The following is a 14,279-nucleotide window of genomic DNA, read 5'->3' on the forward strand; positions in this document are numbered from 1 at the left end:
TCGGACCAAGGACAAGTTTTTTATTATGAAATATATCAAGCGATACCAACCAGGAAGTGACTCTATTCAAGCTACCACAGTCACCAGCTTCACACGGTTGTCTCGCGTTTGCGATTAAGATTCTGACAGCGGTATAACAAACCTGTCAAACGTTTGCACGTAAAAAAAACTAAGATGCAAACTTGTACAAATATAGGTAAGGCATGTGAAATGAAAAAATATATAGATGAAAAAAGGCATGTGAAATGCAAATATATAGATGCGAAAATAGGACTGAACGTAAATAACTTTATAAATTACATTCAGAGGCTGATCTAGCGCTTGTGTTAACCCCGCGGTTACGTTTCAGCGTGGCACGACGCCCGGACACCACAGACGTAAATGGAGAAGGACGAAGAAAAGCAACGACGTACATCAGTGTGTGTTTCCTGCGTTATAAAATGCAATTGCTTTTCAGGTGCACATTGCATTCAGTTCTGACATGAATTCAGTGTTCAAAAGAAAATCATATATAGCAGCGTAATTAAGTTATTGCGTTCTAGTTTGGCACGCTTTCCTCACGCCACTAATAAACCCAACATCTTGTTTATTTAACTTTTTACGATCATGACTCATAAACTACCACGGAATCTGCACCATACGTTGGTTTCAAAATATGTTTTTAGAATGATAAAATACTTTGAACAGGTGCCCTGTGACAAAACCAATTCAATAGGCCAAACAAATATACATTCAAACGTATTCTATGACAATCTGGAATAATTAGTTTAAGAATACAAAAGAAAAAAAAGAACAGATTTAATCGCTGTTTAAAGAGCGGGATTACATGATTTGTTAGAATTACAGATAAGGGCAATGGACTACAGGCCGTAAAAAATTTACAACATTACTGCAAAAGCCTACGAGATGCTCGTCTACAAACGTAACGTCGATTATCTTATCTTAACAGATCGTATCCCAAGCTGTACTTGCACGCTCTAACCTCGGTTGCGCCACCGACTTAGTGCTGATCGAGTTTTCTCGGAGCGTGCAGAAAAAAAAATCCAGATCAACTTTCTGGGAAAACGTAATTTGACGAAAGTGCCTCGGTAACGGCTCGGAGCAGACAGTAGGGGCGTGGCCAGCCGTGGCGTCGATCTCTACACCATGCGTCGCAGTGCGCCTGCGCGCCTAAGGGCATCGCTATGGCGTGCAGATCTTCGCAGCGCGCCTGCACCCCGTGTGGTACGCTCCGAAGCCTGTGCACTTCCTGATATAAGGTTGAGCCTGTGATTGTGTCATGTAAGTCGATCGTCGGTCTTCATACACCTCAAACAAAAGATCATCCAGTTATTTTCTATTTATTTTGTTAGGCAACAGAGACATATTTTCTTCTGGCGTACCTTTGACAAACAACATGGACTACTGGGTAAGTGTGTTTAATGTAAGAAAAGAAATGCATCACTACATCTAAACGAAGTGTTATTGCAAAGGACCACGCGAACGGCTGTTTAGTCCGTAGTTCATCCAAGTTGTTCACTTGTAAACAAGTTGTTGGTTGTCCTCTTCAAGCAGCTGCGCGGATAAGGATGGATGTTGTCTGCAGACTGTCGCGATCTGATCAGCTTGCTTGCAATTCGATAGGCTGCGTGAATGACTTTGACACATCGAAACACGTAAACGTATAGCTGAAACGTTCTTGTTTTTCCTTTGCAACATTGTAAGCATTTACTGCGCAGAACATCATAGTGATTTATCGGCGACCCGGCTGTCAACAAGTCAGGATAAGCCTTACAGGGCGCCTATATCCAGGTCAAACACACTGTAGGCAGGGCTGTCATTTGCGCAGATATCCTCTCGATTGATAATATAAAGTTAAATATTTGAATGTTTGAATGTTTGTAGAGTTGTGCCACTTTCATTAGCTGGAGATGCCAATATTTAATAATACTCCTAAGTAACATGGGTTCAGACTGGTGTGATACTAATATAAAATATTTATTTGAATACTTCCATTGTTTTAGCTGCAGGTGCGGTAAGGGAAATTTTACACTGAAATAGTCTATTGTGGGCTTGTCCATCAGGAGACCTCCTGTGCTGGCGACTAAGTTACAGGAAGTGCTATTATTATCAAACAGTGTATACTGTTCAACAAAGACAATGGGCAGACCTGACTTTATATGGCACTCATGTTGTGTAATGCAGTGTTTTGCTTGTCTCAGGAAACATAATGAAATGATGGTGCAAAATTTTAAGGTTATGTCTTCCAAACACATGTACATCTTCATTAGAAATAATACAATTAAGGTTCAGCAAGGGCTTCCTTACAAAACCCATTGAGCACAGGAGGAACTTTATGTCTGCAACACAATTGTGTCCAAGTTCAAACTTCCAAACTTCTCTTGTAACATCAGGATTTCTGTTAAATGTGCCCAGTTCCTCCTGTCTTTAGTTAAAAAGTTGCTGCATTCTCATTTTCCACACAAATCAGTTATCTTTAAAGTACGGAAGCCAAATATATTGAATAACAAAGCAGACATGAATAAAGTTTCATTTTTGAAACATTGATGTTCTTTTTACCTTTTGTCCTTGACAAGATAACATAATCTTGGGTGTTTATGATAGATCATGCTTCAGTTTGTATTCCAGTCTGTTCTGAGAACATTAGGGCCTAGATTTACTGCAGATACAAGACAGGTGAATATTTTGTCATTTATTTGCTGGCTGTGTTAAAGAACATAATTGTGTTGAAATGGATGTATGAGATCAGGATCTTATGCAGGCAAGCAAAAAAGTTACCCATGAAAAGAAAATATTGTAATGGATAGAGAGTCAAAAAGCATTGATTCTGTATCACACTTCAAGGACAATGTTGAATCAACATGTATAATCACTTACCATTTATGCACAGAGTCAGGTGGTGCACTAATGTTTGTGCATTACCCTTGGATCCTGAACCTATTGTCCATGACCATTCATCAGTGAAGTTTCCAACAGTGCCTTGTGACCAGTGTACTTGCGTTCTAACCTGACTAACCTTGTCAAACCTGTCAGAGAGCTCAGGAAAACCCTCCAGACATTGAGTGTTGTCCTGAGCAGTAGTTACAACGCACAGTCACTAATTAGCTGAGTTATAATACCTTTGACAATCGTAATGACTGTCACAAAAGCCAATTTCATTTCAGTGGAGTAATATGTGTAAGAGGTTTTGTGCTTTCTAGTGGATGTTCCAGTGACATTCAGATTCCTCTGTTGTTAAAATTCAGAAAAATGTTTAAGCCCTCATCAAAGAGCTGTAACCTATTTAACTTATGGTTATGGCTGACATTTTCAGTCCATGATTATAAACATTGTTATTTAATATATTACCTAATGGACCTTTAGCCTTCATCTGCTTGGTTCCTTGGGTTATCAAAAGTGTTATCTAGAAGAATGTCTTGTGTTGTAAAAAAAAAAAAAGAGATAAGTCCATTATCGCCATTATGAAAGTTTGTCTATGAATTATTTAACATAAAGGCATAACATTAGTATGTGTATCATTCTCATTTTTAATTGAACAGAAACACAAGCAGGAGAAAGGTACCAATAAAAATAGTAACCAGGACTCTCATCTGTGCTGCACTGAAGCAAAATCATGCTTCATTCATTCATGTACATGTCTGTTATGTGTAGCTGCTTCAGCTAAACATGGCTGTCTGAGGTTAGTTGGTTAAAGGGTTACTGATAATTGATAAAAGGCTGTTTAAAGAACAACAATGGGTCTTCAGTTGATATTCCGAAATTGTTGTGTAGGTGGAGCTGGAGATGATTTTTGAAGATGTTTCTTAGAGGTAAGATGGCACAAAACGTGTCTCTCTAGCATTCGGGTGGCGCCCAGGTTTAGAGGGTAAATCCTAAAACGTGCAGGCAAGCAGGACGCATTCCAGCCCAAACGTTCTGCAGCAAGCAGCAGTGTGGACTCCTCTGACTGGGCCCCTCTTGATGCACGGTGGCCTTCACTCCGCTTGTCTCCACAGAGTGCCTTGGAGGTGTATGAGGAGATGCTCATGCTGTATGTCAAGGAGGCTAGGACCTACATCAACTCCCAGTGCTCTGGTCTGGAGCCATGGCAAATCATCGCAGCAACATTGCTGACCTCCCTTGGGGCAGTGTGGATCAAGGGCTTTCTCTTCCAGCGAGAGAGTGAGTGCATCCAGATTATTCAGAAGGACTTCATTAGACTCACTTCACATGGATAATGCATATTGTTTAGCCCTTTTAGGTAATTGATATAGATGGTGCTTTATAGCTCATTGTGAAGCTAGAACTTCCAGCAGAACTAGTGCTCTGAATGAGAACATGTCTTTAAATGTAACTTGCATCATCATTTTCTATTCTTTATTATGACTTTATTCCTTTTTGTACAATTTAAATTTGAGTTGTAGCTTATCACCCGTAAGTAAACCCGGATTTTCTGTGTAATTATGAAGTACTTAATCCCTCTGGCAAATAAGCTGTCGTAACAGTGCTGTTGTGCATGATCACACAGGTCTGTCCTCAGAATGTGTAACACCTTCACCACAGCATGCTGCTTGTTTGGTTTTCAGGTCTGACATCTCGAATCAAGAAGCAGTTCTTTCGACTCATCAGAAAAATCCCGTTTGTTGGCACATCAGTGAGTGTCTTGCGGTTTTCTGTTCTCTAATGCATCCTTAAAAGTTCCTGCAGGCTGTTGTGTTGCGCTCATGTGCTACATTGTGACTCAGTCCCATCGTGCTCTAAGAGCAGTGATACGTTTGGTCACATTGTGGATGTCACAATTGTGTCATGTCATGACAGTGTTATAATGCCAAGGTTTACTCTAGGTTATCCGCTTCAAGGGCAGACCTAATGTGTCCTGCCTCAAGTCTCTGGGAATGTGCACTTGTTATTTCTTTATATTCTTTGTTATTCAGTAGAAGAATTTAGTCATACTTTATTGTTGACACGAAAAACACTACCATTCTCTGTACTAAATTAACAGATCTGTACTAGATAGTTATTTTAGTTAATGTATTGCTTGTATGGCAGAACAACCTTTTTTTTTTTATTGGCATCTCTCTCCTATTTCACCCTTTGTAGATTCAGAACCAGCTCAACAAGGCACTGGATGACATGTCCTTGAGCCTGTGTACGCTGAAGGAAGGGATGAGCTACACTAAACACTTGCCAGGACGAGGCCTGACCCAGGAACAAGTCCTGCACAGCATCAGACAGTACCAAACTCTGAGTGAGTCTCCCGTTCAGTGTAAAGCTTTTGGCAAAATATCAACAAAATATCGCCCTTGAGGTTTGGTCAGGAAAAAATGCCTAACCCTAGCCCTTGTGAGGGTTTTATTTTCTAATGCAAGGTTATTTTACTAAGCTCACCATTAATGTTTCGCACTGTATGTGTCGCATTGTGTCTCAACAAAGCACTTGTCTACCCCAGAGGTTCCATGATGCCTTCTGTCTCTGTTCCAGATGAGGTGCAGTGGTCCAAGGGCAGGGTGTCTGGAGCTGTCTACTGGGGTGATGCCAAGTTGACGGAGCTCCTGGTTAAGGTGTTCTGTACTCTCAGTACAAACTTCTCGGCAAACCCAGTATTGAGTACATCTGTTCTGCCCTTGCTGTTAAAAAATCCTCATATCCTAGACTCAGCCATATCAAATCCAAAGTTTGGTTTAAGCTTCAACAAGGGTTTACGAGTGTAATCAGAGTAATTAGCATGCTAATTATGAATTTCTTTAGGACTGTTTGCTGTCCATCTCCAGGTGTATGGTGAATTTGCGTGGAGTAATCCCCTCCACCCAGATATCTTCCCTGGGGTGAGGAAGATGGAGGCAGAGGTGGTTCGGATGACCTGTTCTCTCTTCAATGGCGGCCCAGACTCCTGTGGAACAGTCAGTTTGTTCTCATTACACCATTTTGAACATTTTCTTTTCTCTTTGTAAATCAACATCAGACTTTAAATTAGTAGCCATTGCTAACCTATGGTAAACATTCAGTGGTATATTCAACAGAATATTAATACAAACAATCTCTACTAATAAAAAAATGTAGCAATAATTAGTGAAAATATGTGAAATATGCAGTGTAGTTTGTGCTGTCACTTTTAAAATTACACATGCAAATACAGACAGTTTTAGAGACTTCCATCTTGTCATACTACATCGTACTTCCACTGTGATAACCAAAATGTCATCTTGGCACAAGTTCATAGCAAAGCAGTTCCCCTGTCTTGCCTGTGTGTTTTTGATTAGGTCACGTCTGGTGGAACTGAAAGCATTTTGATGGCCTGTAAAGCATACAGAGATCTGGCTTATGAGCGAGGAATCAAACACCCCGAGATGTATGTCCCGCTTTCCTCAGTAATTCCCTGTGATTAAAATTAAAAACAGTTGATTAAAATAAAACAGTTGTTTACAAACAATGTGCTACCTTGCATAATGATCCTTGATAATAATTCTTTAAAATTAGAAATTTGTCAAGTAATAAAAAAAGAGCCCAAAACTAAATGTGTCATATTCTAACAATGTTTATTAATAAATTATTGAAGAATTGCACCAATGAGCGTCCATGCAGCGTTTGACAAAGCAGCACACTATTTTGGAATGAAACTCATTCATATACCTTTGGATGAGAAGACCATGAAAGTTAATGTTCAGGTAATATTGTACACATGGGACACATGAACACCTGTGGAGTTGTAATTAAGATCAGTACTGGCTATATTGTCCCTCTCTGTCTCTTCCCTTCTAGGCCATGAGAAGGGCCATCTCTAAGAACACAGCCATGCTAGTGTGTTCAGCTCCTCAGTTTCCTCATGGAATCATAGACCCTATTGTGGAAGTTGGGAAGGTACAGAACTAAAAAAAACTCCAGTTTTCAAGATATTTTGCTTCATTTCTGTTATGAGACAAGCTGTCCATAAGGATATGTAATAAGTAATATGTTTGAAATGTTTCAGTTCTTTTTAGGAATGTATAATTAGAAATTTAAGTGAGATTTTTCCTTTTTTTTAAGCTGGCAGAAAAGTACAACATTCCCTTCCACGTGGATGCTTGCTTGGGAGGGTTTCTTATAGTCTTCATGGAAAAGGCAGGCTTTGAACTGGAGCCGTTTGACTTCCGGGTCAAAAGTGTAACGAGCATTTCAGCAGACACACATAAGGTGAGAGGTTGAAAATGCTTAGCACAGATGCTGAGAAGATTATTGAATGCTATTTAAATTATACATTGATTTGGACCTAAACGTTACAGAAGTTTAGGACTGCAGCAAGCTTCTCAGTGAATAAAATAAACTAAAGCCAAAAGTGTGATTTTCAGAATGCATTATCAGTGCTTTCTCTTAAAGGTTTGTTTTTTTTTACAGTACGGTTATGCTCCCAAAGGCTCTTCGGTGATACTCTACAGGGACAAAAAATATCGCCAATATCAGTACTTTGTTGCACCAGACTGGCAGGGGGGAATTTATGCATCTCCGTCAATGGCGGGTTCTCGCCCTGGGGGCATCATCGCAGCCTGCTGGGCCACCATGATGCACATGGGAGAGAATGGCTATGTGGAGGCCACCAGAAAGGTGGTGCAGACTGCTCGCACCATCGCAGCGGGGTAAGACAGGCAGACACTGTCTGTATTCTGTACAGCCATCTATAGCATCTGCAACACTCAGTATAGGGAATGCTGCTAAAAAAGATTTTGTTGGGCAGCAATAACTAAACTGTCTAATCAAGGTTACTAATAATGGCTACCATGTCATCATAACCTGAGCTTGAGACTGTATTTTCACTGATGTTTTCCACTCGTAGCATTCGTGAGGTGGAGGGAGTGTTTGTGTTTGGAAACCCCGACGTGTCGGTGGTGGCCATAGGCTCCAGCATCTTTGATATCTTCCGTTTATCAAATGCACTCACATCGAAGGGCTGGAATCTCAACACTCTGCAGTTTCCATCTAGGTGAGAATGGAAAAATACCCATTTGCAGAGTTTGTCACCCTTAAACTTTTTCTGGGTAGAAATGGTAGAAATGAGTGTGTATAAATGTTCCAGTGAGGAGGTCGACTCTATTGGAAGTACAGGAGTTAAATCAGGATTTTAATTATTCATTAGTGTGGATGAACATTAGTCTAATGAGGCATTTGAAACTGGCATCTGTAATAATCTTTCAAAAAAAATACGTATTCAATAAATTCTGCATATCTGTGTCACTGAGCTCTGTTTTGTCCCTTCACAGCATCCATATTTGTGTAACTATGCTGCACACAACGCCGGGTGTAGCCGAACATTTTATTCGAGATGTAAAGGAGGAAGTAGCCATTATCATGAGAAATCCAAAGGAGAAGACTACAGGGATGGTGAGTTTAAAGTAGTTTTCCTTTCATTTCTACATCTTAGCACTGACCAGTATACAGCTTCAGTCATGTTACAGAGGTTAGCACATGCAGGGTTAGGGGTTTGTGCGAGGAGCTGCCCAGATGGAGCATCAATCCTCAGCCCCCCAGGGGAGACGCAGTCTTGTTACCCACCACACCACACCACACAGCAGTAGCACACAGGAAAGGGTGTATATACGTTTGCATGTTTACTGACCAAAGGTTAATCTTGTTCAGGGAGCTGTCTATGGCATGGCACAGTCCATTCCTGATCGGTCAATGGTGTCGGAGGTGTCCTGTGGCTTCCTGGACTGCCTCTACAGCACTGATGTCTATGCGGTCCAGAAGAACCACAGCACCAAGAAGAACCACATAAATGGAAGTTCTAAAGCGCACTGATTGTGGTGGCTGTCAGGATCTCTGCAGCCTGCACCTGAGCAGTGGACGGCTCGTCGCGTTTGTCCCATTATTTATGCTCCCACATTTCAGTCACCCACTTACTCATTTCTAGATTAAGCACAAGACCCCATGCAAATTGGGATTTTCTGGTCGCTCTCAAGATATTAAAGGTTTACTGTAAGTGACGTAGTATCATTGACAGCATGAAAGGGCCAGGAACAATGTCTTAGGTTGGAAGAAGAATGTTATGTGTTCTATTTGTGTGATATCAGTTTACTAACAGTTCTCATTTTATGTTTCATCTTACTCTGACCATCCAGTTAGAGGTAACTGCTTAGGTTTTATTCTCAGATTATCACTGAGGGGAGCATTTCACATACTTTAATCCTGGCCATTTTGACCTTAATTATGGTCTTCTGACTTGCCTGATTTGGGTAGTTCAGCATATTCCTTCAAAACGTTTAACTTCATTTTCAAGGTACCATTTGTGACAGTTAGTGGTATTTAATCATTTAATCTGGACATCTCCATTTAGTGTCTGTTTCTAGAACTATTTGCTCATGCTGGTCATAATTGGAGTGTTTGCGCAACTACATAAATGTTCCCAGGTAACTTTTAAAAACAGACCAAGCAACGGCATAGTTTCTAAGTAAATATGTACTTATAAGTAAGTATTTCTGTCATTACACCACTGTCCTATGAAACTTGAAGCGCGCAAAATTACTATTATTGTGGCCCAACTCAGGTGAACCTGTACAGCAATAGATTATTATTTTTTATTAAGTTCCTACCCACGTTGAATGTGTGTCTCTGATTAAAATTGGAGGTGATTTTATTTGGGAGTGAAGGGTTACGGGTGTCAAAACTTTGGATGGATCATGTCTAAAATAAAATGTCTTTGAAAACATGTTAAAAAGAATCAATGGGCCAGTGGATTCTTCATCAGAGCTTACCTGGACATAGACGCCTGTGAGTTCTTAAGAGGTGGCTGACTGTTGTCCCCTTCCTGCCTACCTCAGATGTTGCTCTAGTTATTCTGTTTGTCGTTCTTTCCATAGATTAGTGAGGTAATTTTAATTATCATTTTATCCAACACCTTTGCACATGATGGTAGTACCCATTGGGAGCTGTTAGCAGAAGTGCTTAAACCTTTTTTTTTTTTATAAAGCATTTCTGTATTGTTTATTCTTTATTCCAGGGAGGTGTTTGTGCAATAGATAATTGCCTGGGTAATGTTCCTTGTTCCTGAGGTTTAATAAGGGAGAGTAGTTTGTGTGTTAATAAAGAGCTAGTGAGATAATGACGTGATGGCACGGTACCATTGAATCATGACTGCAGGCCCCATCAGCTCTCCAAGTCCTTATGGCTTTGTAGTGTTTGTGAACACCGTGTGTGGTTTGACTTCATAAATGACTAATACAGTGTCTAATATTTCAGTAATGTGATTTTATTTTTAATTTTACACTTGTTTTTTATGTTGCTACAGGGCTATAACTGTGTGGGCATGAACATGTATGTTGTATACAAAGGGCACAATATTATACCACTAAAGAAGCATATTATTTAACATTTGAATTGCGTGTTTTGAAAAGTAATTTCTTGAAAAAGCAAGAATAATTTTAAATATTATTTTCATATCTGAGAATTTATATTTAAAGCAATTTTAACCCGTTGCCTCCAGAGAAACATTATAATGTGCTAATGCAATGCATTTGTTAATGCTGTATAACTAACTGTAAGGAGGGCACCTTGACCCTCATGGTTATAGTCTCTGAAACTCATAACCCAAGTGGTCACCTCCATGCCTTTGAACAGGCCCTCAAGCTAGTGCAGTGAACAGAGCAGCCTCAGGGAGGAGACCTTTATCCACTTATGATCACATTACCACTACGCTGTATACCACTGTTTCTGTGAAAATAATACAACTTTAAAAGAATAAAACCTTTTTTTAAATGACAACTCTTCCTTTTTTTCACTTGCACCGTTTAGAAATTAATGAGTATATTTTCTGTGTTAAGACCTGGAAAAGCATAGTTGGGATGAGATATAAGGTTAATTTTAAATCTAAAAATAATTGAAATCACAGTTAGAACGAAATATAAGTTTACCATCTCTCAGCTGCTTGGTGTCAGAACAGATTGTGAACTATTATTATTTTAATAAGGTTCTGGGAGAGGATCGCTCTAACTAGATGGATCATTACCTGCATGTTTCTGACATTGTCTCATTAGGACAGATCAGATGTGTGAGCCAGCCCACGTTAGTAAACAATGTTCCACTTGTTTAAATGCTTGACATATTTTTGGCTTCTACTTCACATACCCACATATTTATGACAAATAAATACTATGTGTGCACATATGCAGTGGCGGACTTAGCAATTTGGGGCCCATCAACATTAATATGTGAGAAATAAGTTAGCTAGTCAGGGGGCCCCTACAGTGGGCTGCAGTGGGAGGGGCCCAAGGCACTTGCCTAGCAACGCCTCTATGCAAAGACCGCCTCTGCACATATGACATATAATCTGAGACAAATTATGCATTCTGAAATGGAATTTCCAAATAGATACATGTTACTGAAACAATGACCATACTCAATAGTCAGCAGAGTAAACTCTGCTAAGACAATAAAACTCCTCCTTTTGTACAGCAAATAGAAATCAGAGGTACAATACTGTATTTTAAGGAGAGTTAATATTGAGTTAAGCACTAGAAGACAGGAGAATCCATCGCTATCAATTCATATCTGTGGTTGTACAGCTACTTGTCAGTTCTGTGAGATTATTGTGAGATTATTTCATAGGTATTAAATAGATTTTTACATATTTAGCCTGTATTTTGTACCCTGGCTTCTACAAAGACAATTACATAAAAGCACCTAGAAAATGATCTGGCTTCCAGTGGATGTGCCAATGCTGTGGATGTGTGTGTAAATGCCGCCAGCGAATGTGTCAATAATGCCAGCAGACACACTAATGCTGACTCCTACATAAGGCCCAACATCCACACTGGTGGGACATCCCAGCCTAAAAATAAAACTATAAATATGGACTTCTACTAGCATGTCCGCCCAATGGATGGGTTCCCTTCTGAGACTTGGTCCTCCCAAAGTTTCTTCCTAATCCCCACCTAGGGAGTTTTCCCTTGTCAGTGTCACCCCTGGCTTGTTGACTTGACAAAATGTTTGAAAAGCTGTATCTTGAACCATATAGTAAACTCAAGGTTAATCCGGTGGTTTCGGTGGTTTAAGAAAATCAACATCATTCTCGAGGTTTTTTAATACAGCATGCAATATTTTTTTATATTTATATTTTATTTCTGTAATAACCTTTGCTATAATAACCTCTGTGTAACGTTCTGATGCAATAGTACTCCCCATGGTTGTAGGTCAAGATGATGATCAATTTCTGTTGCCTTAAGAGGTCAAGCATTTAGAAATTCACAAAGCACATGCTGTGGCCATAGGTTACGATGATGTTCAATCTGATAACTGTTGCTTAACTGTTGCTTGGTCAAAAAGGAAATTAATTTACACGTTCCCATACAATAAAAAAGTGAAATTATCCAACAATGTCAGAAGTTTTCAAGCCTCAATAAAGCTGTTAATACTGCAGTGATAAGGTATCTTCCCATGACAGACGGAGCCCGAAATCGACCATGTTCTAACCCAGATATACAACATACTGGAAGAGCAGAGAAATGAGCTCAAGAATGCCAGGGCAGAGATGATGACCCTGCAGACCAGACTTGATGCCAGTGAGAAGAACGTAGAGGAACAGCAGAAGAAGAATGAAAGTACTGCAGATTTGTTTTTTTCTGTTCATAAAACTGAACGGGCATAGCTCGACACAGTTTTGACTGTGCAACACTCTCTTCCTGTTTTGTTTATTTCAGCACAGTCAGTGAAGATTAAAGGTTTTAGAGCCCAGTTAAATCTCACTGAAAAGAAAATAGAGGATATGGGAAAAAATCATAAAAAAGGTAAAAATATATATATATTTTTATATATTTTTTTCTGTTTTTTAAATGCTGTCTTGTTTCATTTTAAAATATCTTAACTAAGTTTCTAAATGAGAAAATCTAGTTTTATCTGCTGTATTTTTTAGACTCAGCTGCACTAGTCCACTACCATGAACAGAAATTGGGGCCAGTGAGCACAGGAATTCCTCTCGTATACCGACATGTTTTCACAAACGTCGGCAATGCATATGATTTCAAACACAGGTATAAACACTACAGATCCATTACATAAACTCATATTTATAATAATTAAATTTTAAATTCAAATTATTATTAAAAGAACTATTTTTCATTTGAACTTCAGAGCACACACAGCTCAGCTGAAAAACACTCATCTGACATTTTCATGTAGTATTAGTGTTTGTTGAAAAAAATTCTTTGTTTTACCAGAAGCCACTTTTATAAAGAGTGACGTTGACCTGGACGAGCCTGAGATCTCCTGCAAACCACCACTAGGTAAACAAGAGACATGCATAGTGCATCTCAAACTAATAACATGTTTTGTATTTTTCATCAACATGTTCAATATTGAGTAACAGACCTACACAGATCAAATGAAAAACACCCATCTGTTATTACCATGCAACATTTACCATGCAAAAATCTTTTTTGCAGTAGCACCTTTGAATAAAAGTGCTCTGGTGCTCAACTCAACTTTATTTATAGGGCACTTTAAGAACGGCAGCCGAAACAAAGTGCTGTACATAAGAATAGAACATTAGACATAAAACAAATAATAACAACAAATGGATAAAATAATATTAACTAAAGGGGTAAAAGGAATCAATAGAACAAAAGAATTAAACTAAAGCAGTAAAAACTAAAAATATACAAAGTCTCATGCTGTGTTAAAAGCCAATTAATTAAAGTGGGTTTTAAGACTTGTTTTAAAAATGGGCAGTGAAGGGGCTTGTCTAACATGCAGTGGTAGGTTGTTTCATAATCTAGGAGCAGCGATGGAAAAAGCTCTGAGTCACCGAGCAGAGGTGTGGGGATGGAGCAGCTCGGCGTACTATAAGCTTACATTAACACAATTAAGATGAGAAACATTCACCTGTTTTTATCATGTAATTTGGAATCAATGTATGATTTAAAAAATCTTTGTAGAAACATATTTGAAAAACAGTTCTCAGGGTGAGGCCTTCAAGGACCTTGCCCACATTCAACTGGGTGGCCCTGTGGTGTCTTGCAACCCACCTCTAGGTGAGCAAGAGACATTCTATTGATATCAATGCCTCATAATCCTACATTAACACAGGTTTGATAGAAGTATCTGCCAACTGACTATTGAAAACTCCACCTCCTGCAGCCGAATGTCTTTGGCCGTAAGCATGTCCACCAAATTCTGCCGCTTAACTTCTGGCGTCTCCTGCCACAGGGCATATGGTATCACATGCATCCCTGTAGGGAAGAGCAGGGCTGGCTTTGTAATTTACCAAATGTTGGAAAATATTTATTACAAAAAAAACTATATGCACTTGAACTTACAACTACTAATATATTTTGAATTAA

General features: G+C 39.3%; 1 protein-coding gene across 2 annotated transcripts; it reads left to right on the forward strand.

The window, feature by feature from the left end:
- The first annotated feature begins 1,243 nt into the window (after positions 1–1,243).
- On the forward strand, positions 1,244–10,707 carry sgpl1 (sphingosine-1-phosphate lyase 1). 2 transcript variants are annotated; one of them, XM_076974631.1, is made up of 15 exons: positions 1,249–1,408; positions 3,772–3,809; positions 3,996–4,161; positions 4,566–4,633; positions 5,080–5,227; positions 5,461–5,540; positions 5,751–5,879; positions 6,240–6,328; positions 6,536–6,644; positions 6,739–6,837; positions 7,003–7,149; positions 7,351–7,589; positions 7,787–7,933; positions 8,211–8,331; positions 8,587–10,707. In XM_076974631.1, the coding sequence occupies exons 3-15, from the start codon at positions 4,020–4,022 to the stop codon at positions 8,746–8,748; spliced, it is 1,680 nt and encodes a 559-aa protein (XP_076830746.1). In that variant the 5' UTR covers positions 1,249–1,408; positions 3,772–3,809; positions 3,996–4,019; the 3' UTR covers positions 8,749–10,707. The 2 variants fall into 2 exon arrangements, with proteins under 2 accessions (XP_076830745.1, XP_076830746.1); XM_076974630.1 differs by lacking the exon at positions 3,772–3,809 and having other exon boundaries at positions 1,244–1,408.
- The last annotated feature ends 3,572 nt before the right edge of the window (positions 10,708–14,279 follow it).

This window comes from Brachyhypopomus gauderio, chromosome 15 (genome assembly GCF_052324685.1).
Source record: "Brachyhypopomus gauderio isolate BG-103 chromosome 15, BGAUD_0.2, whole genome shotgun sequence".
In the NCBI taxonomy this organism is placed as follows: Eukaryota; Metazoa; Chordata; class Actinopteri; order Gymnotiformes; family Hypopomidae; genus Brachyhypopomus; species Brachyhypopomus gauderio.